At 56.3% G+C, this 24,536-nt stretch overlaps 1 protein-coding gene across 3 annotated transcripts in view; it reads right to left on the reverse strand.

The window, feature by feature from the left end:
* IGSF3 (immunoglobulin superfamily member 3) overlaps positions 1-24,536 on the reverse strand; it is a 94,477-nt gene that overhangs the window by 20,437 nt on the left and 49,504 nt on the right. Inside the window, exons 3-8 of one of the 3 annotated variants that reach the window (XM_028502605.2) lie at positions 22,186-22,563; positions 19,446-19,856; positions 13,435-13,824; positions 12,031-12,090; positions 9,273-9,674; positions 5,558-5,962 (exon numbers count right to left, since the gene is read on the reverse strand). In XM_028502605.2, the coding sequence (XP_028358406.1) occupies positions 5,558-5,962; positions 9,273-9,674; positions 12,031-12,090; positions 13,435-13,824; positions 19,446-19,856; positions 22,186-22,563 (2,046 nt within the window). The remainder of the gene's footprint in view (positions 1-5,557; positions 5,963-9,272; positions 9,675-12,030; positions 12,091-13,434; positions 13,825-19,445; positions 19,857-22,185; positions 22,564-24,536) is intronic. The other 2 variants (XM_036015805.1, XM_028502606.2) reach the window with 2 other exon arrangements.

The following is a 24,536-nucleotide window of genomic DNA, read 5'->3' on the forward strand; positions in this document are numbered from 1 at the left end:
TATAAGTATCAACCATTTGGTTCTCACCAATCCTATGAAGTAAATATATCATTATCACCAGTTTTATAAAAAAACACTTGCCAAGGTCACACCACCAGCAGGTGGCAGAGTGGGATGCAAACACAGGCCGGTCTGTCCTTGCTTTTCACCATCACCTGTGGTGGCCCTGCGTGCTTCCCAGTGCACAGGGGGCTCCCCTGGCCCTTGGCCACCGCCTGGGGAGGACCCGTCCCTGCCCCCATGCTCCGGTCATGTCAAAGCAGGCTGCGTGTTCTCTGTCCACACTCTGCTCCTTCCCTGCACCCACCCCCCATGCAAGCCCATTTGCTGTGCAGGCCTGTGGCCCTCACCTGAGGCCGCTCCACTGCCCGCCCTGAAACTCTTCCCTGCGCTTCTCTCCTCCCAGGACAGCCCGTGAGGCAGACCTGTGCCACACCCACCGCCGCAGCACAGCACCCAGCAGGGAAACCAGCACACAGTAGGTGCTCAAACATGCCTGCAGAAGGCACTGGGGGGAAGGAGCAAGGACAGGGTAACAAAAGTTTGGAAGTGGAAACAGCTTATTAGCAGTAACCTGGACGGGCCCCCTCTGCCTTACCTGTCTGCGGGCAGAGAGGACCCTAGCTCACCGACTCCAAACAGGTGCACCTGGCGTCACCAGGACACCGGGGCCAAAGGGGGGCAGGAGGCTGGGGCTCCTCAAGGGCTCTTGCCCTCATGCCCCCCCACCTCTGAGCACCCAGCAGGCAGAAGCCACGTGCATTGGGTAGAAGAAGAACCCCATGATCTTCCTGAAAGAAAGCTGGGGCTAATCCCTCTGAAGGCTGAGGCAGCTTGTCACCTACTAGACTATGTGACAAGGAGAGCCACTGTCACATGCCCTGGACGCACAGAAGTCAAAGAAAAAGCCCTTGGTACTGCCCATCTGCTAGGTCAGCACTCAGAAACTGGAGAAAACAGATGTGGAAGCATCCAGAGGGTATTAAATATTCATCCTGACTGCCCATCAGTGCAATCCCAGCAGGATACATCCCCTGACAAGTCGGCTCTCTCCACCGAAGGCTGTCCTCCTGGAGGCCTGTTGATTGCTTTGTCGATCTCCCTGTGCAGTATGCAGTAGCCAGGCGAGGTGTGGCCGTGAACGTCGGAGCATGGGTGCTGACACGTCCCCACTGCTCCTGTGTTTCGGGACATGTGCTTGGACACTGTTCTGGTGCTACAGAAAACCAGAAGGAAGCAAAGCGATGCTTCCAAATTCAAAGAGATAAGAATTAGAAGCTAAGAGGCCTGGCTGGCGTAGCTCAGTGGACTGAGCGCAGGCTGCGAACCAAAGTGTCGCAGGTTCGATTACCAGTCAGGGCACATGCCTGGGTTGTAGGCCATAACCCCCAGCAACTGCACATTGATGTTTCTCTCTCTCTCTCTATCTCCCTTCCCTCTCTAGAAAATAAATAAATAAAATCTTAAAAAAAAAAAGAATTAAGAGCTAAGAATTGAATATGTGGGACTGGCTTACGGTCTTGCCTAAATGCCCCTGGGGGCCCCACTCTGCCATCCACGGGAGCAAGGCTGAGCCACAGCCACAATAGAATGGGACGATGGTGTTCCCTGCAGGCCCCTCCCCCGGGGGCGTGCACACTGACTCGGAAGCACGCACGGAACGGTCGATAATGCATCTGCAACAGATGGATGGTGCCCTCCAGCCAGAGAGGTTGATGAATGGAGGACCTGCGATGCGGTCAGGCCAGCAGGCGGCTCTGGCCAGGGCCAGCCAGGGGCACAGACCGCACGGGGCCTTCTGGGGAGCCGGTGACAGTGGCGGCGGGAGGCAGATGAATGGGCCGGTGAGTGGGAAGTCCTCGGTCTCTATTGGACTTTGTTAGAATGAGAATATTCAGCAAAATACTCTAAAAATGGGGTGTGGGACAGGCAGTGGGGGACTGTCCCACGGAAGACACCAGAGGAGGGACAAGAAGCCATGTTTTAAGGGGCAAAGTGTGGAGGGAGAGGAGAAAGAAGAGAAGCCAGCCCCGGCTTTGAGCTCCGGTGTCCCCAAGTCTTAGAGCCACCTTGTGGCAGAAATTAGAAGGAGTGGCGGAGTTAGAGGAGGCACGAATTAAACTTCTGCCCTGTTGTCAAACTGTGTTTTGAGGAACCTCTATGGGTATCTTGTGACCCCAACTTTAAACAAACAAGTTTAAGTATGTGCTAAAGGAGGTCAGGAAGTCAGGGACGGTGAACCAGACAGAATAGAAATTGAAGAAAAGTACATGGCACCAAAGGAGCTTCCTGAGGGGAAAAAAAATAACTGTCTAGAAAACACCATAATGCTGTCTAATAAAATTAAGAGCTTGGACTCTGGAGCCAGACTGCCTGTCTGGCTCTGACTCTGGCCTCTGCCTCTTCCTGTGGCTCAGCGGATAATTTATTTAGGCTTTCTGTCAGTGTCCCCATCTCTACAATGGGTGAGACAGCCCCCCACCCCTCCCCCCTCCACAGCACTGGATGGATGAGTGAGAACTAAGTAAGTTCTTACCAATAGCATTCAGGGTCTCGATGGGCACGCAGGGAATGTCCAACAAGTATCACTGCTATTGCTGTTACTGTTACGGCCACCCTGGTGGCCGCTCACATCAGTCATCTACAAAGAGGGGTCTCTTGCCCTGGCCGGATGCGCCACGGTTGTGGGTCTGATGCCCAGTCACGGCACATACAGGAATCAATCAGTGAATGCATCAATAAGTAGAACAACAAATCAATGTTTCTCTCTCTCCCCCTTTCTCTTTCTCCTTGAAATCAATACATTTTTAAAATATTGAAGAAGAGTGACCTCTTCTGTCAATGAGATGGTGAATGGATACAGAGGAATAATTTTTGATGACAAGGCCTTAAAAAGGGTCAAAGTCCTCAACTGCTTTTTAATAAGGCACACCACGTTCAGGTCCCAACTTCCCACTCGCTATTTTTCTGACCTAGGCAAGGCTGAGCCTCCTGAGCCCAAGTCACTCCATTTACAAAACGGCAAAGCCACGCCCTCCTCCCAGGCCCTCGGGGAAGATGAGGGGAGGTTACCTACACCGTGCGTCCCATACGGTCCGGGCGCAGCGCCAGCCCTCGAGCATTCTTCCACTTCTGTGTCCCCCAAATAAAAGCTCCTGTACCAGCCAGAGTGTGTGGGAAACAGCAACAGCGAACATGAAGCTCTTTGGGAAATATTAAGTGCTAAAGCATCAATATTTAATAAAGGAGAGACAGTAACACTTAACGGATGCACTCTCCGGGTGCCTCGGCCCCTCCCTGGAGGGTGTGGCCTCAGCGCAAGTGCATTACTGGGCACCTCTGGGTGCAGGCCTCCCAGCGAACCTCCCAGCGTGACAGCACCGCAGATCCTTTCTTTACGGTGAAGTCACAAAACGGCAGGAGCCACACCAGACACAGAGACAGTCCTCACAGACACACAGGGCAGGTCCTCGCTCTCCAGCCACCTTTCCCACCAGGAGGCAACACGGTGGGAAGAGGGGGAATGGAGACACGGGGACGTCTGAGAGACCTGGGCTCCAACCTCAGGTCCAGCGCCAGGTCCCCACCTACCAAGCCGGCTAGCCGCCGCCAAGGCCGCCCAACACCTGGGGCCTTGGTGTCCCCCTGGGGAGACCAAAGTGGAAATACAAGCATCTCCACCACCTCACTGACGGATGAGCTGAAAGGGAAAACATAAGCACCGGGCACAAAGCCCGGCACCCACAGGGTGCTGGACGCGTTTCTGTCCCTCATCTTTTCCAGTATGCCCCTGACGGATCAGAATCGAAATAACTTGAACCTTCGATAAAATAATTCCTTAGTGTTCCCTGACGGGCTCCAGTCCTAGATTCCAAGGAGCCACAGAAACAAGCAAATATTAGAGATTTTTGCAAAAAAAGGCAGTGCCAGGCCAGGTCCTGGGGTGGGCGCTTCCTCTGCCCTCCAGGGCTGCAGAGCCAGTGACAGGCGCCGCCGCTCACAGTGCCGACCTTGAGGGCCGGAGGAGGCCACGGCAGGTGCAACGACGACCTTGAAGTTCCACTCGGGGAGGCTCCCAAGTGCGTCCCTAGGCACTTCCCACGACGAGGGCTCATGGGAAATGAGGTCTCCATCTAACTCTCCATCACCCTGGAAATCCACTTAAGCAAAACAGCTCTTCCCGAGCACCCTGTTGTCTGGGTTTAGGCTCTTACTGGCCAAGGAACGGTCCCTTTACTTGCGCAACTCGTTTGCTCCAGACCCCGGGACAGAGAAGGTGAAGGGTAGACTTGGACATGACTATCCTCTACCCTGGCATTGCTGACAACACTAGCCACGGCTGAGAGCGTAAGGAAAACGCCTTTTCACAAGGTGTTGGAACCATCTTCACAAAGGGGGTGTGTCACAGTCAGGAAAAAGTCTTTGCAAAGTCACCTCCTATCCAGCCCCCTCTGTTCACCGTGTGGGTGGACGCCTGAACTCCTCTGTTCCAGGGCCTGGGGGCAGGACCACGGCCTGGGCGCCCCCTCGCCCGGCTCCCAACCGAGCAGCCAGGCAGGCAGGCAGACCCAAGGAAACCACAGCAGTGGCATGCACCTGCCTGCTCCCGTGTTAGGGGAAGGGCCTGTGGAAGGTGAGAGTATTTGCAGAAGCCACCCCCCCACCTGACCCCCCAAGTGACTGCCTACTCACCACCTGCTGTAAGAGAGACTCCGCCCCACGGGGGAAGGAAGCTCAAACCCGGCACACGAGGACAGGGCCGGGTCAGGAAACCGGCGAGGGAGAGGCAGCAAGGGCTCGAACCCTAGCTCTACCACTCATCAGCTTCGTGACACTGTGCCAGTCTGTCTTTCCCGGGTGACGGCAAAATTCTAATGAAATAAGCACCCTGGGCACCTACCACAAAGCAGATCCTCAGTACGGGACCAAGTTAGGGGACCTGGGTAAGGTTCCTCTTCCCTCTCCACTCCGAGGTTCCTTGCCTGCACACTGGGACAATAGGACCTTGTTCTCGTCAGTACTGCAAGGGTTACGGGAGATGACCCTGAGACAGAGCTTCTTGCAAAACAGGCGGTCTGGACACTTTCCTAAATGCCAGTGGCCCAGACCACACGCCCAGCCAGGGAGGTACTGTAGGTCAACGAAATCTGAGTGGACAGACTGGACTTGTTTGGAAAGGAAAGAGACGGAACGAGGCATCTGGGACAACTGGGAAAATGTCAGTAACGCCCAACAATCGTAAGTGGCCTTGTTCTTAGGAGATGCGTGCTCCGGTGTTCAGGAGGGAGTGTCCCGAGGTCATCAACGTGTCCTCAGACGCTTCCAGAACAACAGTGACAAAGTACGCACAGAAAACAAATGTAAGGCACTAGCAACTGGCCATGAAGAAAAGGGGAAACAGTTCTTTCAGCTTCCCACAGGTTTGAAATTTCTCGGCACCCGACGTGGGGAAGTCCCAGCGGCCACACCAGGGGCTCAGTGCGTGCGTGCGTGCGTACTGCTCCCCCACCACCCCGGTGTCGAGTCGCCCGGCGGCACCTGGGCCCGAGCCGCTCACCTGGCTGCAGCACCCTGATCTCCAGCAGGTTGGAGGTCCTCTCGGCCAGCCGCGTCCAGGAGCTGTTGTAGTTCTGCCGCCACAGCTCCGCCACACACTGGTACTTGCCCGCCTCCGTGTCACTGGCCCGGCTGATGCTCAGGCGGACGTTGTTGCTGGACTCGGCCTTCTCGATGGCCGTTCGGGTCCGGAAGCTGGAGGACCTGTCCCCCCACTGGACCCCTCCGTCCCGGGTGAAGGTCACCAGGTCGTGGAACTCGATGGTGCCCACCGGCTGGAACCGCCAGGTCACTGACACGGGGACCCGGGCTGGGTAATGGGGTTTGATGATGCACTGCAGGTCGAAGGAGTCGCTGTAGGTCACCCCCGGCGTGCGGGAGATGGCTGTGACCGCGAAGCCCGTTTCTGGAGAGAGAGCAGAGGGGCTCAAGCCAGGGGAGTCACTTGGCTTTCTCAGGGCAGTGTGGCGCGGCGATGGGGCTCCTGGCAAGAGCTGGCGGGGCAGAGCAAAGGCTCAGGGGTCCGTTCTGGGCCCAGGCCAGTATCACGTGAGCTATCACGTGGCGGCACGAACCCGCCATTCCCAAGACCCCACAGGAGAAGGCCAGGGCAGTTCTCCCTGAGCAGCACTACTGACCCCTCCCTGATGGAGCCCTCCCGATGGCCTGTCGATGGCCGTTTGGGTTTGGAAGTCGGAGGACCTATCTCGATTTGCAGTCCCTCAGTCCCTTGGGCAGGGTCGCTCCTAGAAATCTTGGGATTCCGGGCTAATGCGGGACAAAGAGCCCCAGAGCTATTCTCTCCATCCCCTGCAAAATGGCCGCATCACCCAGACCCAAGGCCTCCTCTGCCTGGCCCACCGGTGCATCGGCTCTGGAGAAGGGGGCCAGGACAGTGCAGGGGTGTCCCGTGTTCCCAGGCCGGGCAGCATGGGCTGGGTCACCGGTCCCTTTCCACTTTCCTCGTGCAATCCAGGGAGGAGGGGCAGTGAGGGGCCCCCAGCAGGAGGCAGAGATCTCCAGCAGGTGGGGCCCTGGGCGGGCTGAGCCTCTCCACGTTCCCTGCGGAACGAGAAACAGCCTGGTCCTCAGCATGGGTGACCCCAACCCCTCCAGCCTTGAACTTCGCCTTCACATGCATATGGTGGTTATGACCCTACACCTGAGCGGTCACTATTTACTGGGCACGACCGTTGAGCCAAGCATGGTGCCAACTGCTCTGCCTTCCCCACACTTCACTGTACCCTCAGAATGACCTGGAGGACCGGCAGGTTAATCACCCCTTTTCCCAGGTGAGGGCACTGAGGCACAGAGCGGTTATATAAGTTGCCCAGGATTGAGCTGCCTGTGACAACAGCAGCGTCGGGCTACAGACCCGCTGATTCCAGGGACCTTATTAGGCTGCGTGTCCCGTGGGAAGCCCGAGGCAGGGGTTAAAGGCGTAGGCCTTGGAGCCAGCTGCCCAGTTCTGACACTTCCTAGCTGTGTGGCACTGCGCAGGTTACTCAACTTCTCTCTGCCTCCATATCCCTATCTGTGAAATGGGTCCGTGCAAAGATTAAAGGAGTTTGAATTTGTAAAAGACTGGGATAGTACCTGACACTGAATATAAATGACATTTTTTAAAAAACGCATGTATTTCATTAAGCACAGAGCCATACAGGAGAGGACTTTAAATTCTGGAGCTAAAAGACTACAGACAGAAGGAACCCATTGGCTCTCTGTGGGAGGCCAAGTCGGCAAACAGGGAGGCATGACTTGCTAAAGACTCGGGGTCTTCCACTCACATTTCACGAGCTATCTTTACGTTTCCTAGTTTTTAAAAAGAGAGCATTCAGAGGCCCACCCTCAAACAGGAAACGGTGGGATGGTCCCTCGTGCTCCTGTGTGCAGAACGCGCTACCCTGAGGACTGTGGGGCACGGGGCCTCAACTCCCGGAGGGAACGGCGCATCTCTGAGCAGCTGACTCCTGGCCTGGCCCAGCCCGGCACACAGCACAGTCACAGCTCACAGCGCACCCGAGCTGTCCCAACTGAACAGGCAAACGTCCCAGGTGCGGCTGGAGACTGCACCCACCTAATACTTCCCCTGGGCGCCGGTCCCTGTCCCCTCCCTGTGGAGGGGGATCCATTTCTCAGTTGTGCTGATATGAAAACCTGTGTGCCGCTGTTTACTTTAGGCTGAAAAGGAGACCTCGCTCCAGGGTGCCCTCCTACTTTCCCCTGTTCCACACCCTCGGGCTGCTATGGTTATGGCTCTAGCCAGGAGCGCCCCACGGGGGGAGACCAGGTGAGCAGAACCAGCCCCCGGGATCCCAGGTCAGAGCCCCTGGCTGTGGGAACTACGTGTCGAGTATGAAAAAATTCAGGGGATAACCTGGAACCGTAAAAGCACTTCTCGAGAAACAGTCCCAGCTACCTCTAACCACTCCTCAGAAATCCCTGACCACACGGGGTGGGAAACCACCACTTTCCTCCCAGCTTCCACACCCACGGGCGCACGCAGGTGCTGCGCACAGCCCAGGGACCGAGCTGGTCAGGAAACTCCACGCTGGGTGGTTTCTGGAAACAGGAATCTGAACTGTGTGATTCTTGCAGCAAGCCGGTCCATCTTTGGGATTAAGCTTTTAGAAGGTAAACACCATTCTAGGTTGGGGGTCCTGTGGCAATGGAGGTCTCTGTGGGGGGCAAAACCACTCAGGGCTGCGGCATGTTCAACAGCACCAGCAGCCCCACGCTCGGGGAAGGAGGGAACGGGGTCTCAAGGAGGGGACACAAAGTCACGAGGACAAGAGACGTCAGAGTCTCCTGATGAACAGAAGGCCAACAGTGCAAGTTGCCTTCCCAGCAGAGGAACAGCCTACCTTTTAGAATGTGACACGCTGATCGCATTAGTTAGATAAACCTTGATAGAAGCCTCTTTAAGTACCCCCTAAGAAACAAATCTAATATTCTTTGGTTTTAGCAAATCTCAAGGTATCTTTTAATTTCCTGCTAACGAGGAGATAGCTTTCTTAAGGAGGGGCCTTAGAGAGAAGGAGAACAAAACACGGGCTTTGGAAAAAAAATTAAGACAGATTGCTAGTTCCTGGGTCCCCGCCATGGGCCTGTCGTTTAAAAGCTGCAGCCCCAAGCAGGTGAGCTGACCGGCCTCACTCCGTCTCCTGCAGAGTGATAGGCCCACCTCTCGACTAGGGGCTCAGACTCAGCCAGGAACGTGGGGAACGCTACGTCAGTGGCTACAGGTGATTCTCTACCCCTTCCTGCCCTGCTCTGAGCTTTTCAGGAGGGCTCATCCCCGGGCAGCAGGCAGGAGAGCCCGGGGCGGGCGGGGGGAGAGGGGCAGGAGAGAGCAGCTTCATGGCTTTGTTCCTGCCCTCCAGGCCAGTTGTGAAGACGGCCACTTTCCACTACCCGGGGCCGCCATTTCCGGCTGAGTGGCCTCGCTCCTCAAGACAGACTTCTTATAACTTCACTCCCACCCCCCAGACCCACGAGTGCTAACGGCTCCCAGTGTCAGGGGCCCCCAGGGGCCCCGCTGTGCCTTGCTGGTTCCTTCAACCTCGCCTGCACCTCCACAGAGTGTTCCTTCCAGTAAACCCTTTGAAGATGCCTCTATTTCCTGGCAGGACTCTGAGTGACAAGTCAGGGTGAGGTTCTTGACATGAGGGCAGCCTCCCCAGCAGGCCCAGTGAGAGACTGGGACATTTACTTACCGAGAGCCGTGATGGAGATGGGGGTGCTGGCCCGACGCTCCCCCACGACCTGCCACTCGCCATCCACGGCCCGCACCCACTCGGTCACGTGGCACTCATACTGGCCCTCGTCCTCCTTCCTGCTGTTGAAGATGCCCAGGCTGAAGGAGCTGGGCTGCACCTGCTCCATCTGGACGCCCCCGTAGCTGCTGCGCTCCCAGTAGGAGGCGCCCGGCTGCATGGTGCCGTCCCGGTCCAGCCACATGATGTTGCTGCGCCGGTTCAGCCTGTCCACCAGCTGCCAGATGACAGAGAAGCGGCCCTGAGGCCTGCCCACCGTGCGGATGCTGCAGGAGAAGCGCAGGTTCTCGCCCTCGAGCACGACGCTGGCGTTGCTGGCCACCTCCACGGAGATGCTGCTCTCTGCAGACAGGGAGAGAGGGCATGCTGGGGCATCGGGCCTCGAGGGCACCCTCCCCGCTGACGCAGAAGGTAAAAGGGGGGTGGGGGCCATCGCCATCCTCCGGTGCAGTGAGCCTTGGCGGATGAAGCCCTGACCCTGGCGGGGGTTGCCCCGCGGGTCCTGGGCACTGCCCCCCTGAGCCTGGCTCTGATAACCTAGGAGGCCTGTGCCGGGCGCGGAGGGCGAGGACGTTGAGCGTCTGAGACCCAGGGCTGAATCAGAGCCTGAGCGAAGCGACACAGCGCCGCCGTGCCGAGGGCACAGAGCGATTAATGCACCAGGCGATCTGTTCAGGGGGGTTCGAGGGTTTCCAATTTAGATTTGTGTTACGTTAAATTACTACAAAATTCTACTCCCGCCATCCAGTGTCACAGCCGTCAAATAAAAGCTGACATCCAGCGTGTGCCGTGTGAGTCCTTCGGGACAGTGTGAGGGAGCAGGAAACAAATGACAGGAAGTGTCAGGAAGTGTCGTGTGCTGGGGGGAGGACACTGTCGGACACAGGCGGTCTAGTTTCACAGGGCGTGTGGGGAACGAGCTTTCGCCCTTCCCTTAGCACTGAGGAACAGACCTAAGCCACTGGGGTTCCACTGCTCTTGACCTTGACACACTGGGGCAATCAACATTTGGGGTAAGGATTCTACCGCCTTCGCTCCTCTGCTGCCCACTTCGCGGTGCGAACTCACTCAATCCAATTATGTACGCTCTACATGCCTTTGTCCATAAAATGGGGAGAGTGTTATTTACCTCATGTAGTTTTTTAAAGATTAAAAAAATAAATGAGGCATGTATACAAATCACCTAGAACATACTGAGTTTTCAAAAATTGGTCACTATGATCACGGCTGATATTACCGTTGCCAACAACTCTTTGCTTCTATAAACATCAATGGATATTCTAATCTGTCTCAATCATGAGTATGACATTGTGTAAAGTTATGTATTTTAAGTTCAAAAAGCCATAATAAGTACAAAAGAACCCAAAATACCATAACTCATGTGGCTCCAATTTTCTGGGCACCACCCACATGCAGCAGACGCAATAACGTTGACTCAGTCAGTGAAATGGAGTCCCGACTGGGAGGCACACCCAGTGACCTCGGGGAGACACGCCCACACCCGTGGGCACTGGCCGTGGTCTTTTCTCCCTCCCCCTCCCCCACGGGCAGAAACAGGCACAGATGAGCACTGGGCCCTGCATGCATTCTGGTTTGGGTGAGTATACCTGCTCCTCAGTCTGGATCGGCTTATCTTATGAAAAGCAAAAACAAACCAACAAAAAAACCCAAAAACGTCTACACAAGGTGAATGTTCCCAGGAGGGCAACCTCCGGAGCCACACCACTGGGGTTCGTGGAGGCGATCAGGCTCCTCCTGAGCCAGCATCGACAGCGCCAGCGGCTGAAAACGAGGGTCTGGAGACAGCCTGGGCTCTACGTCTGGGGTCGTGGGTTCCCACCTAACCCCAGCCCAGCCTTAAAGTCTCACATGCAAAATGGAGATTGATACTAGCGGTTCCTACTTCGCAGCGTCACGGCACTGAGGGTATTAGATGAGGTCATTGTTTTTCATCTCATCATTAATAGTAACAATATTCCTCTTGAGATTAAAGACTCATCCCCAGTGTTACCAATTCCGAGTGAGGAATTAAAAGGGTAACAAATCCTTCCCTGGCCTTAATCAGAGGAAGGGCCTGCAGGGTATCACTCCCATCCCCTACTGTCAGCCAGCGGACTCTTGTGTAAGCCCTGGCTTGTTATCAGGGGGGCTGCGGTTTGGTGCTCTGTGGCTGTAGAAGCCTGGAAAATGGCACCATCGGAACGTGGGACTGTGAGAAAACAAACCCTTCCGGCAGCCCAGGCAGAGGCAAATGCAGACGTCACCCGGTGAGACCATTTACAGGTGCTCCCGGGCCTGAGAAGAGGCGGAGGACAATTTACAGCACCCCGGGCTAAGTGCAGACCAGGAGAGAACTACCGAGACTCTGAGTGCGTGTCCGCGAAGGAGCCCTCAGACCAGGAGGTGGGGGCTGCAGCACAGGCTAAGCGCAGAGCAGTGGCTGTGGAGTTAGAAGCGAACATTTCTAATGCAACGCAAGCTCGACCACTAACGGAACTGGCTCAGCCATGTCTCCGGACGGTGCTCTGGCTTCTTCCTTCACAGGATGGATAGGATATTGGCCTCTACAGGGACTTAGGGGGTGGGAGAAGGGGATGATAGATGCAGGAGCACTTTGGGCTCTCAGGAAGAAAAGCGCCATTAAAATCGAAGGTATTAGCACCATTACCGATTTGATTGTGTTCTTTGGTAGACTTACCCAAGTGGCCTTGGGGCAGGATCTGGTGGTTCTGGGGGACTTTAACTACCCAGTCATCTGCTGGAAAAGCAATATAGCAGGCCACAGATCATCAAACAAGTTCTTGGAAGGGGCTGGGGGAAATCTCTTAGCACAAAAGATATAGGAAGTACACAGTGTGGCTGCCCTTCACTGGATCCTTACAAAACAACGAGGAATTAGTTGCAAGTTTAGAGCAGAGAGTCCCTGGTTAAAGCAAGCACTGAGCAACAGGAAAATATTAAAGAGAGTGGGCATTCAATTCCACAGTTTCCATTCGACAAATATTCAGCAAGCACCTACCCTATGCAAAGCACCATGCTAGGCATTGCAGGGGGGGAATCTAGTAACAAAAGAATTTCAAGATAATTAGGTGTGTGTGTATATGATTTAAAAGAAAAAAGCATAAACAGAAAGTAATCCTATTGGTGGGAAAGGAAAAAAGAGTGGCAAGACCCCTGTGTTTTTTTTCTCTTTGTCCTTGAAGAGGACTGTATTAAAATGTAAGAGTGTAAATAAAAATGAAAAAGGGAATCATGGCAACGGTAAGAGAAAGAACAGGTTGAGCAGCTGAGGAAAGGTTAATGGTTAGTTTGAAAACTTCTCCATCTTGTTGAAAATCAGAGCATTGTAAGGTTTTTAATTCTTCTTTTACTAAAAGTAGAACTGTGAGAGACATGAGATATTAATGAGAACATCCTGGTTCTACGGATGATTAAACACAGACAGACATGGGTCATCAGTCCCCCGAGGCCCAGCCGTGGCCATGGCCGTGACCCACCCGGACAACGCCAGCTTCCACGGGGGCAGGGAGCCCGCCTAGGCAGCGTGGCTTTAAAAGTCTGTGCTGCAGGAAGACGGGAGACACCCCAGCCACTGGCTTCTAAAAACACAATTTCGATAGGGAAGAAACAGTGAGGGAAATGCCAACCCTTCTATCCCCAAAACCCAGACAGCAAATCCTTCTGAATAAGGAGCTTTATGATCTCAAATGCTCCCATAAAAGGCCCGCCCTCTTAAGCAAGAGGTCAAGACCAGCATCTCCCCACTTCCTCTGAAGAAGTGGGGACCTCATTCCCGCACAGGAGCGAACAGCTGTCCTGAATGCCTCCCGGCTGGGCTGAGGCTGCCAGTGCTGGGGTCTGCGGCGCCTGCCCCAGGTGCAAACACAGCCCTGGTGCCCTGCCCTCCTGGGGGCTTGCCAAGGGCGGGCAGGTGAGCTGGAGAAGGGGAGCGGTTACCCGGGCTTCTCTGCCAGCTGGAACCCCAGAGTTCCCCCTGCCCTCCAAGCACAGTTGTCTTCTCTCCCCGCCTCTCCCAGGGAAGCGAGCTACGGGACCAGACCGGTGGGAGGAGGTGAAGGAGGCCGCGCATCTCTCCACTTACTGATGGGGAGCACTATGATGGGGATGTTCTTGGGACGCTTGCTCTCCTTGTCGATGAACTCCCCGGTGACCGTTTTCTCCCTCTCCGTCACACGGCAGTTGTACTTCCCGCTGTCTTCCTGGCGGAGGTGGTAGATCTTCAGCACAAAGACACTGTCGCTCTCCTTGGCCACTTTCAGCTGCCCCCGGGCCTCCCGGTGGGCGAACTCGCTGTTGAGGACGGGCACGGCGTTCGGCCCCATGCTGGCGATGAGCGAGCTGTTGAAGGCCCAGGAGACGGCGAAGTACCGGTCGGGGATGCTCTGGGCCTCCAGGATGCACCTGAACTCCACCGGCTCCCCCATGGTGTACAGGCGCTTCTCCGTCTCCAGCCGCACAGTGAACTCCTTGTCTGAAACAACCACAGGACCGTGCACTCTGGGTGATGAGGACCCCAACTCCCGGAGGGCCTCAGCCCAGTCCCACCACCCGAGCCTTCTCTCCAGCGCCAACTCTGGGGACGCACCACCGCGCTGGCCCTGAGGGACAAAACCCAGCTCCCACCCAGGCGGCCGGAGACCCCTTTGAACACCACAGGGGAAGCTCAGGGTAGCCAGACCCAGACGGTCTGAAGGGCCTGCTGTCTGGGTCAAGGCAAGTGGGCTCTGTCTGCAGCTTACACTGCCCTAGATTTGACTCCCAAAAGTCGATAAAGAACTCCGCATATCACCTACCTGGCAGAGTGCAGAGGTCTAGCCTTGACCTCCACTGAGCAACATGACTACACGCATTCTCAGCAGAAACAGCAGGACTTACCTCACTGGGATGTGTGAGACCGAGGTACACAGTCTGACCCCCAGGAGCCAGGTGCTGACCCCCCAATCCTAACAAACTGAAAAACCACTACATTGGAGGACACTCTTCACCCCCATGTGAATACTGGAACAACACACAGGTAGGACCAACCCTAACAAAATCACACAGGAAAGGTAAAAACGAATGCTTTCCACTGGCCACCCCCTGCCAAACCCTAAGGTGCAGTGGAAAGTACCTGTGTGCAGCGAGAGCCAGAACCCCCTGAAATGGCCGGCGAAGCCACGCCCCTCCAAAGAGCCGCTGTGTGAAGTGGCAGAGGGGCCATTGAGGAAGAGCACATTCCCCTGACGTGTCCCACCCCCGTGCGCTGGAGTGCAACGACCGTCACTCCCGTGGGACAGTTCTCCTGTCTCACAGGCACCCGTGGGGTGGGGGTGGGTGGGGGGATGAAGGAGTCAAGGGCTGGAGAAAAACACTCTGTTCTAGCAATCGGAGCCAGAGAACCGTGGGTGAGGCGGCCGCAGCTGTAACCACTGCCCAAGCCCCTCCTCCCTCCAGCTCTGCTCATCTGAGGAGGACACGGAGGAGGAGTCACTCCAAAGGGATGTCCAAACCCCCTGCAGGCTCCAACCGCGAAGACTGTCCCTCCTTAGGCATGGCCGAGCCCCTCCCACCACCTCACACCCTGCCCCGCCTGCGCCCCCACCCCCGCGCACACTGCACGCACACGGAAACCCTATTCCCCCATTCCTCCTCTCCAGCCCCAGCCTGGCTCTGTCCCGGCTCTCTCTCCATCTCCTCCCCTCCCACCTGGGCCGTGTCTTGCCCCAAACGCCTATTTTTTTCCCGTGAACTAACTTTGTTCCCCAAACTGTTGAGCACAAACTGGTCAACAACTCCAAGGGCTGCCCCCAATGTGGCAGCTGCTGCCTCCGCTTCCCTTTCCCAGAGACCAGCCCTGAGAGACACGGGCAGGCAGGGGCAGGCTCTTCTGTCACCCTCTGTGGGGACGGGCACACCTGCGAGGGCCTGTGCCCCTGCCGTCTGCCAGACGCTGGCTCTCTGCTCAGCCAAAGCTCGATAATGTAAGCCAAAGCTCCACACCAACGATAAAAAAGCACCCCTTCCACATAAATGCCACTGACGACACACAAACAGGCCCCCTGGACCGCAGCCCTCTCCACTTCCTGGGCTGCCTGCTCTGGCTTTGTTTGCTCTGGCAGCTGAGACTCTCACCTCTTGCAGCGCGCCCCTCCCCCACCCCCGCCCCTGCCCCCACCAGTGCAGTCCTCAGGGTCCCAGGCCGCAGACACGAGCTGGACAGCACCCCAGCCTCCTTTCTGCGTAGCCATCTGCCCTTGCTGGTACCCAGGCCATTAAACCTGCAGACACTGACTGGCACTTTCTCCAATACCCCCTCACGCCCCAGCTCGCTGAAACTGCCTGCTGGCCCTTTTCCCACATCTCACTGACCCAGCAGATACACCAGTGACCCCCCTCCACCCCCAGCACAACCAAAGGCTTTTCTCCAGCGGGTCTCGACCTCCAGACCCGCCCCTCCCACGCCTGCCTTCCTGCTTCTCCTCTTGCCTGACCACTCCGTGTCCCCCTCTCATGGGGACCTGCGCCCCTGAGCACTTTGTCCTGCGGCTGTTCTCTGGGACCCTCCTCACTCCCAAGTTCAAATCTAACCGAGCTCTACGTCCGACGACACGCTGGGTGTTTCACACACAGAGCAACCGTAAGAAGAGTCTGCTTGCAGGAAGGACACCTGGGCTCACATTTACAGGAAGAAAAAAGACAGCCAGTGCTGCCGCTCACGGGGAAGCGGAGACTCTGGAGCAGGACTCTGGAGCAGGACTCTGCGTCTCCTCCTCACAGCTCGAGGACTCACCCTGAGTCCCGGCCCCGGCACCCAGGCAGTCGCGCTCCCCCTTCCACGGCGCCCACCCCCCCAGTCCTTTTGCCTCCAGCGCCCACTCACGGCCTCCCTTCTGGGCCACGGGCACTCACCCAGCCCCGCTCTTACTGGCTCTCCCTTACCTGGCCTCTGGAATCAGACCCAACCTGTTTAGCCAACCTCTAGGTGGCTTTTGTGCTTTACTTTAGACCCAGACTTGACCGGGTCGCGCCCTGAGTGACACTCTCCATCCCTCTGCCCCCAGGTGCCTGCAGCAGCGGTTTTCAAACTGTACTTGTGGGGGGACTGCCTTTTTTTTCAATGTCATGACATCTGCAGTTTATTAAACAACAAAACAAAACACCGGCTGTCCAGGCACCAGCCACGGTTTGCTGACCTCTCTTTTACTCTAATGAGGTGCCATTATCTTTGAGTTTCTCATTCTGGAAACTTGGCTGTTGAGCACTGCAAAGTCTTTGTTGGATTTACTATGTTTTTACTCTCCCAACACGCCCTCATCTTCTCTGTGCGTTAAAACAATTTACGTTGCACTGAGAATTGCCTCTATGAGCACAACAGGCTTGCTTCCAGCTAACACCCCACAACCAACACCCACACCCGCAACAGTACCAGTACATGGTGTCAGATGAGGTTACAGCCACCTGGACACTTGGCTGCGGCTGAAGGACCCTCCTCGCACACTCGTGTGGCTGCTGGCCAGAGGCCCCAGGTCCTCAGCCCGAGGCTCTCCCCACCCATTGCCCGAGTGTCCTCATGACATGTCACCTGTCGGCTGACCTCCGCTGGAGAAGCACTGGAGCGCGCACCGGCGGAAGCCAGGAGCAGAGAGACGTGAGTGTGAACTCTAGAGCACCTGGTCGGGAACACCTGGGCTCCAGCGGAGGGGGCAGAGCAGACCGGAGTCCTGTGCGGGGAGACTGGGGTCTGCGGCCCTGGGGAGAGAGCGGAGGGGCAGCCACCGGGACCCTGCGCTAAGTCCCTCTCCCGCACCACAGAGGCCATTGTTCTTGGGTCAGGGCTTCCTTTTTCATACAAAATCTCTTGTGCCCAGTATAGAAAGCACTTGGTTGAACCAAAGCGGGATTGCACCAAGGGGTGCCCCACGCCCACCCTTAGATCTCTAAGGGGGTTCTAAGCTTCCAAGAAGAACAGCTTGAAAATACCTGGTCCTCAGAGTCAAGGCCAAGGTGCATATCATAGCACATGGGGCTTCCAGCTACCTTTCCTGTCTCCACTGATCCCTCACAGCCCGGACCCCACTTCTCCCTGCCTGCCACAGGTCCAACAGCCTCGTGCTTCTTGTCCTGCTCCCTTGTCAGGCCTCCGGACAAGGCTCAAGGCACCGAACCTGTTGGATTTCCTGCGTGTGCCATAGCAACGGCCCCATCCAGGGGGGCTTGCTGCTGTGGGGGCACCTCAGTGACGGCCTTCCCAGAGTGCACTACACATGACCCTAGTGTGGCACTCAGCATACCCCACTCGGCCGCCGGCTTTGCCACCCTCGAGCTCCCCAGGTGCAGTGACCAATTGGACCCCCAGCGCTGCTGCCGCAGGGGCCCACGAGGTGCTTGCTGGGATGCGCTGTGAGAGGGCCGAGCTGCGGCTGCAGGCTCTGAGCCAGAACTGCACAGGGACCTGGAGTGAAGTCATCAACTTCTGTTCCATCGAGCTTTTCCTTGGCTGGCTTAGTCTGGATACGTTTGCTGGGCAAATTCAAAAACTCCTAATTCCAAATTGGTAAGATTAAAATAAAGGAGATTAGCTGATGCAATCTAATTTGAAAGCATTAAGACTCAAAATTTGGTCCAGACTTTTGAAGCTCATATTAAAACCATCCAAGGAGGGAAAAGATAAATATGAAATGAAGTGCCTTCTGTAGATTTCTTAGTATTGGAAGATCCAGAGGCTGCTAAAAGCTTGGGTCCCAGGGAGCAGAGAAAGTGCTCCCTACCGAGGAGCCCAACCCTTCTCACAGAAGCCCTCATACCCACTTGATGTCCAGAGAATCACAGCTGCCCGGCTGCCCCCAGAGCTCTGCTCGACAGAAGAGAGATCTTGCAAACTCACCTGGGAAATGTGCTAGAAGCCCAGCCTCCCAGGCGCCAGCCCACAGCCTGACTCAGGACTCTGGGCTGGGCAGGCCCGGGAAGCTGCACTGGTAGGTAGGTAGGCAGCCCTACTCCAGGATGGTGGCAGAACTCTGTACAGACCTAGGCCACTCACCACAGCGAACAGGAGAGGGAGGTCAGGAAACGGGGGCTGTCTGGGGGGTCCCACCTGCTGCTCCCATAAACCACACTCCACTCACCAGAGGTCAGCAGAACACAAGGGAGGCTCTTTGGGCCACTCATGACACCTCGTTCATGGCACAATGACCACCCTCAACCAAAGCCAGGCGACCCCAGGCCCATGACAGCCTGCCCCCAGCCCCGTGGAGGCGCCAGCAGGAGCTCTCAGCTCTGATGGGGAGCTTGGTGGGACACGGGGAGGGGGTGAGGGAAAAATAATAGGAGAAGCAGGGGGATCTCAGTTCCCAGTGCAGCCACTACCTGCACCCAGCCCTCAGGCAATCCCCGTTCTAGGTCTTCCCTTGAGAAGACAGGGATGGTGGCACCCAGGGCTCTCAGGCCTGGCCTTGCAAAGTGCCCTGGGATTCCCCCCGCGGCCCTGCCGTCAGGCCCCCGAGTGAAGCATCTCCCCGCCACCGCCACCGACTTCCCTCCCAGAACTTCTGAAGAACCGGGAACATGTAACAAAGCACTGGGGAAACCTACAACACCACCAACGAAATAATACAAAAAATAACCATTTACGCCAAAATGTCTCTAGCTCAGGATGTCATGGCTGTGCTGGAAGGCTCCTACTCTCAAATGTTCTGGAAACAGGGTTGCTCCCAGAGGCAGGCGATGCCCGCAGAGCAGGCAGGCATGGGCTACCAGGAGCCCAGTCGGAGGACACAGTTTCTGTGACGTCTCCCAAAGTTGAAAACGAACTTGTCGTTCAAGAAAGGGTAAGACTGCCGTAGGGTAAAGGAGCCACAGACTCCGTTCAGGTTGTGGAGTCCCCGCTATCACCAGGGTCAGCCCCGGCAGCTCCTCTCTGAGACTCGCTGGCCGGTGGGTCGCAGGGTCCCTGGGGTCGATACCTCCCTCGGCTTCCTTTGGCTGGAGGAAGCCGGACCATCTCCAGCCGCCCGTGAACCCCTAGTGTGCTTGCAGAGGCCACTGAAGAAGGCGTCTGCACGCCCTCCCCGTGTCTGACTACCCTCGCCACCAGGGGGAGGACGAGAGACTGACCTGTGGGCTGCACAGTGACCACGGTTCCCTCGGAACGCTTGCGCGTCATGGCGTACCACGAGCCGTCGGGATCCTGGATCCACTCGGCGGCCTCGCAGTAGAACTCGCCCTGGTCGGAAGGCTGCAGGTGGAAGACGGTGAGGCGGAAGGTGCTGCTCCCCAGCTTGTCCAGCCGCACCTCCCCCAGGCTCTGCCGCTGGGCATACTCGCTGCTGGAGTGAAGCGTGAAGTCCCGGCTCAGGCCAATGACCTCCACGGGCTTCTCGCTGCCTCGCTGCCGGAGCCAGGCCACAGACAGGTGGCTGTGCTGGAACGTCTCGGTGGCCGCCTCGCACGTGAGCTCCAGAGGGTCCTGCTCCACTTTATGCAGGGTCTGGGGCATGGCGGCGGCCTGCAGGGAGTCCGGGATCACTGCAACACAGACACACACATGGTCACAGCGAAGCCGCAGAGCCTGAACCGGCCCGGGGACAGACCGGAAGCTGTCCTACTGTGGGCACCCCAGAGAATGCTGGGAAAACGGAAGTCAGCAGGAAGAGAGGAAGACCGGGCACGAGATGGGCGGACGCCATCAAAGAAGCCCCAGGCCCGAGTCTGCAGCAGCCGAGCAGGGCTGGGGAAGACAAGACCATGTGGATGTGACGCATCCACAGGGCTGTCAGGAGTCGGAGCCGACCCCACGCAGCCTTCCGCCATCGCTGCCAGGCCGCGGGCGACCCCGGATGGCGCCGAAACAGCAGCTTCCGGTTCGGATTTTGATGGCACGTTTTGGGTGATTACTCTCACCTGCTTGGCTATTTTATTAACACTCAGACAGAAGGTGGGTTGTACTTCATTGTACATGAGTGAACTCCCTGAAAGTTCTTTGTAAAAAGCATTCTCTTTTAGATGAAATTGGGTTTTATTGTTCATTCTGGTATTGCTTCGGGATACTTGAAACTGGCTTTTGAAAGATCTTCAAATGGAAATCATTCCTGGAACTTGGGGAGTTTGATATTTCTGCACAGCTTCATCTTTTCCTCCCTTCCAGCCACCTCCCCACATCCCCTCCCCACTGATTTCAGCAATGCATGGCACTGCTTTAAACACACACACACCACATTTGGAGGGGAAGGGATATAAGGGGGATACATGGTAATGGGAAAAAAAGACACAATAAAAATAAGTACAGCCCTGGCTGGTGTAGCTCAGTAGACTGAGCATGGACCTGCAAAGCAAAGGGTCACCGGTTCAATTCCCAGTCAGGGTACATGCCTGGGTTGTGGGCCAGGTCCCTGGTGGGAGACACATGAGAGGCAACCACACGTCAATGTTTCTCTCCCTCTTTCTCCCTCCCCTTCTCTCTAAAAATAAATATTTTAAAAAATAAGTAAGTACCTAACAATACATACATACATACATTAATTAATTAATTTGGTAGCAAGAAGCATCATCATCCTGATTTTTTAATGGGTTCAGTTGTTGCATCATTCGCCTGCCCAGGTGGTCTACGCCAGAAGGAAACCACAGTATGGGGATGACGCAGGCAAGCCAAGGGTCCTCTGTGGTCCCTCAGCCGGCATTTTCCCTTGGGGACTCAACACCCCACCCTCAGCTGATGAGGACACCCCAGTCACAGCCAACGTGTGCTTTCTCACTACACCCATCGCATGTGGGGTGCAGGCCTCCTGCTGGGGTTCAGACTAGTCAGAGAAAAAAGTCACCGAGGAAGCTGGAGGCGGAGGGAGTGGGCGATGGCAGTGTTCGCCAACGGGAAGGGTCACTGAGTCCAGTTCCACTGTCACAATCAAGCCTGGACATTATGACCTGGGCCACAAAAGAGAATGGCCCGGACAGTGTTGGCCCTTCCCACTGAGATCCCTCCATCATTCGGGGACCACAGGGCCAGCCAGGGCACGGGCCACACTCACGGGACCGGGACCTCCAGACACCCAGTTTGGACAGGGACGACAGCTGCGCTCACTTCCTGACTGAGCAACACCCGGGCACCTCAGAGCCGGTCCAAACGCCCATTTCCGAGATGTCCCTCCTCTCTTCCAGCTGGTGTCACACACTTCATCATCCTCATCATTTCTCCAGATCTCCAACCACAGACATCCTTGCCCTGCATTCTCAGATCCCCTTCCACCAGCCAGAGGGCCAGCCAGCCTCCTCTGAGATCCGCAACATCTGCTTTAGATCTTTTTAAGCTTCAGCCACAACCTTCTATTATTGTGTACAGAGGGGCACGAACCTGATTCATTTACATTACTGGCTGATCTCTGAAATATGTGGGGAGGTTTTTGACAGTTTTTTTTTTTTTAAGTCATTTAAAGTTGTGCTCTGAAAGAAGTAACTCAGTGTTACGGACTGAATATTTATATCCCCCACAAAATTCGTAAGTTGAAACCCCATCCCCGGGTGGTGGTATCTGGAGAGGAGGCCTGTGGGGAGTGAGCAGGTCATGAGGGTGCAGCCCCCCCATGAATGGGACGAGCGCCCTGACACAGGGACCTCTGAGAGCGCCCTCATGCCCCGTCCAGCACATGAGGGCACAGTGAAGAGTCAGACTCCACAGCCTGGAAGAGGGGTCCCACCAGAGCAGAGGGGTCCCACCAAGCAGAGCTGACCAGGCTGGCCCCCAGCGTCCAGACTGTGTGGAATGAATGCCCGTAGTCTGAGCTGCTCGGTCTACGACAGCCCGGACTGACCACGCCACCCAGGCGGGACACTGACCGCAGGCACACAGCCGTCTCCTTACCCACAAGGCTCATCTTGGCGCTGTAACTCCCGAAGTACTGCTCGTCGGTGTTGGGCGTGTAGCACTCGTACTCCCCCGCGTCCCGGGCCTGGAGGTCGGTGATGTGCAGCAAGACCGAGTCCCCCTGCACCCGCTCCACGTAGATCTTCCCGCTGCGCACGCGCTGGGTGTAGATGGCGTAGGGGAAAGAGGAGTCCACCGTGCTGACGATCTGGACCTCGCGCTCGGGCGCCGAGGGCAGGTAGATGGACCACTGGAAGTTCTGCTCGGAAGGCCCCTGGAAGCCACTCACGTTGCACCAGATGGTGACGTGGGAGCCCTCCGTGCGGTACAGGGGCCCCTCCTGCACGGCCACGAGACGCTGAGCTGCCACTGCACCTGTGGGGACACGCACGCACAAAGGTTCGCTTACCGCTCAGACCGAAACTCGGAGCGGGCAGCAGCCTTCAGAGGGCTTGCTACCTGCGTGACACGTCAGTCACCTAAACGGCTCACTGGCCCTTTCCGAGGCGTCCTGTGGTCTATGAATATCAATCAGAACGCTCCGTGTAAAGCGCTGCCCCTCACTGGCATGCAGGGGAATCTGTGCAAGGATGTGGTTCTGCTGCTTATTCAGCAGCTGACCCCTGGGAATGTCACTTAGTCCCTCTCTTTGTCATTTATGTGGCATTTTAGAACTACTGATTAATGCTATTTGTGAGGGTTTTTACTAAAACGAGCAGGAAAAGTTGAATCCTTGCCACACATTCAGACAGAAACGAACAAGGCAACCTTCCTGCCATCTGGCTGAGACGAAACGCTCCTTTCTCGATCACAGGGCTGGGGGGCGGGATGGGGCCCTTTCTTCGGTGCTGCCCCCTCTTTCTCAGGAGTCGAGACTCCCGGCATGCCCCTCGGAGGAGCGGTCCTCACTTCCTCTGCCCACCGTGAATGGGGCAGAGCCGAGCCCCTGTGGGTGCTGCAGCCCAGACGCCCACACACTGACCACAGAGGGAACTGAGAGGGAAGACGGGTGACAAGAAAGGGAGGCTGCCCTTGGGATCACAGCCCTGGTTCACCCACCGGCCCCACCTTCCGGCTGGGACATGCTTCCCCAGGGTGGCCTCTGTCCGCCTTCCCCATGTTCTTCTGAACTCGGTCTCCTGGCAGACTGGGGGCGGGGAGACACGTGGGTTTCATTTCCCATTCCCTGCCAGCACAACTCTGATTCTGCCTGAGCCCCTGAGAAGGTGGGTGGGGACAGCCCGCTGGCCTCGCCCTGGGCAGCAGCTGGGCGCGGCAGTGTGGAGAAACGGCAGGCCAGGTCTGGACGCAGCGGTGCTGGGAACTGGAACCAGCTGTGTCCTCCTGGACAGGACGCTTTCCCCTCAGGACCTCGGTCTCCTCATCTCCGAAGTGATTTCTAAGAAGGCACAGCAGCGGACTGGCAAGCGTGCCAATGCTGGCTTTGTCCCTTACTCGCTGGGACCTTGGATAAGTCACTTCGTGTCTCTCTGGGCCCCAGTTTCCTCGTCTGTCAGATGCGGACACTGATGTGTGCCTTGGGGTTATCGAAGAGACTGAGTAAGAAACAGTCCTTAAAGCCCCCGGCACAGGGCCTAGCCCATAACTGTCCTCAGTGAAGAGCTGAGACCCCTTCTGGCTGGAACATTCTGTACCTCAGGATCCACGGAGGACAGGATTTGGCCAGTGGCCTCTTGACAATGACACCCTCTCTGGGCCACCCACAGCTGCAGCCCACTCCCCTCCCACACGGAACCACAGCCCGCAGCCGCCCTGGTGTAAACCTAGCTGAAGTGGATCCAGCCCATGAACAGCCCGGGGGGCTCCAGTCCAGTGGGCTCAGCTCTCAGCCCCACCCTGCCCCCATGTTCCAAGCACGCCGATCTAACATGCAAAATCCCGGACTTTCACACAGACCCTGCAAGGAAAGGCTGTGGATTGTAAACTCTTACATGCACAAAACCTCGTCTCCCAGATAAAACCTCCACCGAGCCCCCTCTCAGCTCCAGCAGTAGAAACGGGGAAACTGAAGAAGTGGGGTGGGGGTCGACACAGCAGCAGAACAAAGTGGCGTGTGGACTCACTTGACACGTTCTGCTACAGTCTTCATTTCTCTATTGAAAGCCATCAAGACGGCAGCTCATTAGCTATTTTCAGTATGCTAAACTTTGCTGTGTAACATTTTGACTATGTTAGTCCTCCCATGATGATTTAAAAAACTTATATAGTGACATTTGAACAAATGTTTGCAGCACTCCAGAACAGCAGAAACTCTGAAAATAATGTAACCACATCGGTAACATTCAGGTCTCGGTGCCTCCCAGGGCTCTGCGCCCGAGCAGCCACAG

Source organism: Phyllostomus discolor, chromosome 14 (genome assembly GCF_004126475.2).
Source record: "Phyllostomus discolor isolate MPI-MPIP mPhyDis1 chromosome 14, mPhyDis1.pri.v3, whole genome shotgun sequence".
Classification (NCBI taxonomy): domain Eukaryota; kingdom Metazoa; phylum Chordata; class Mammalia; order Chiroptera; family Phyllostomidae; genus Phyllostomus; species Phyllostomus discolor.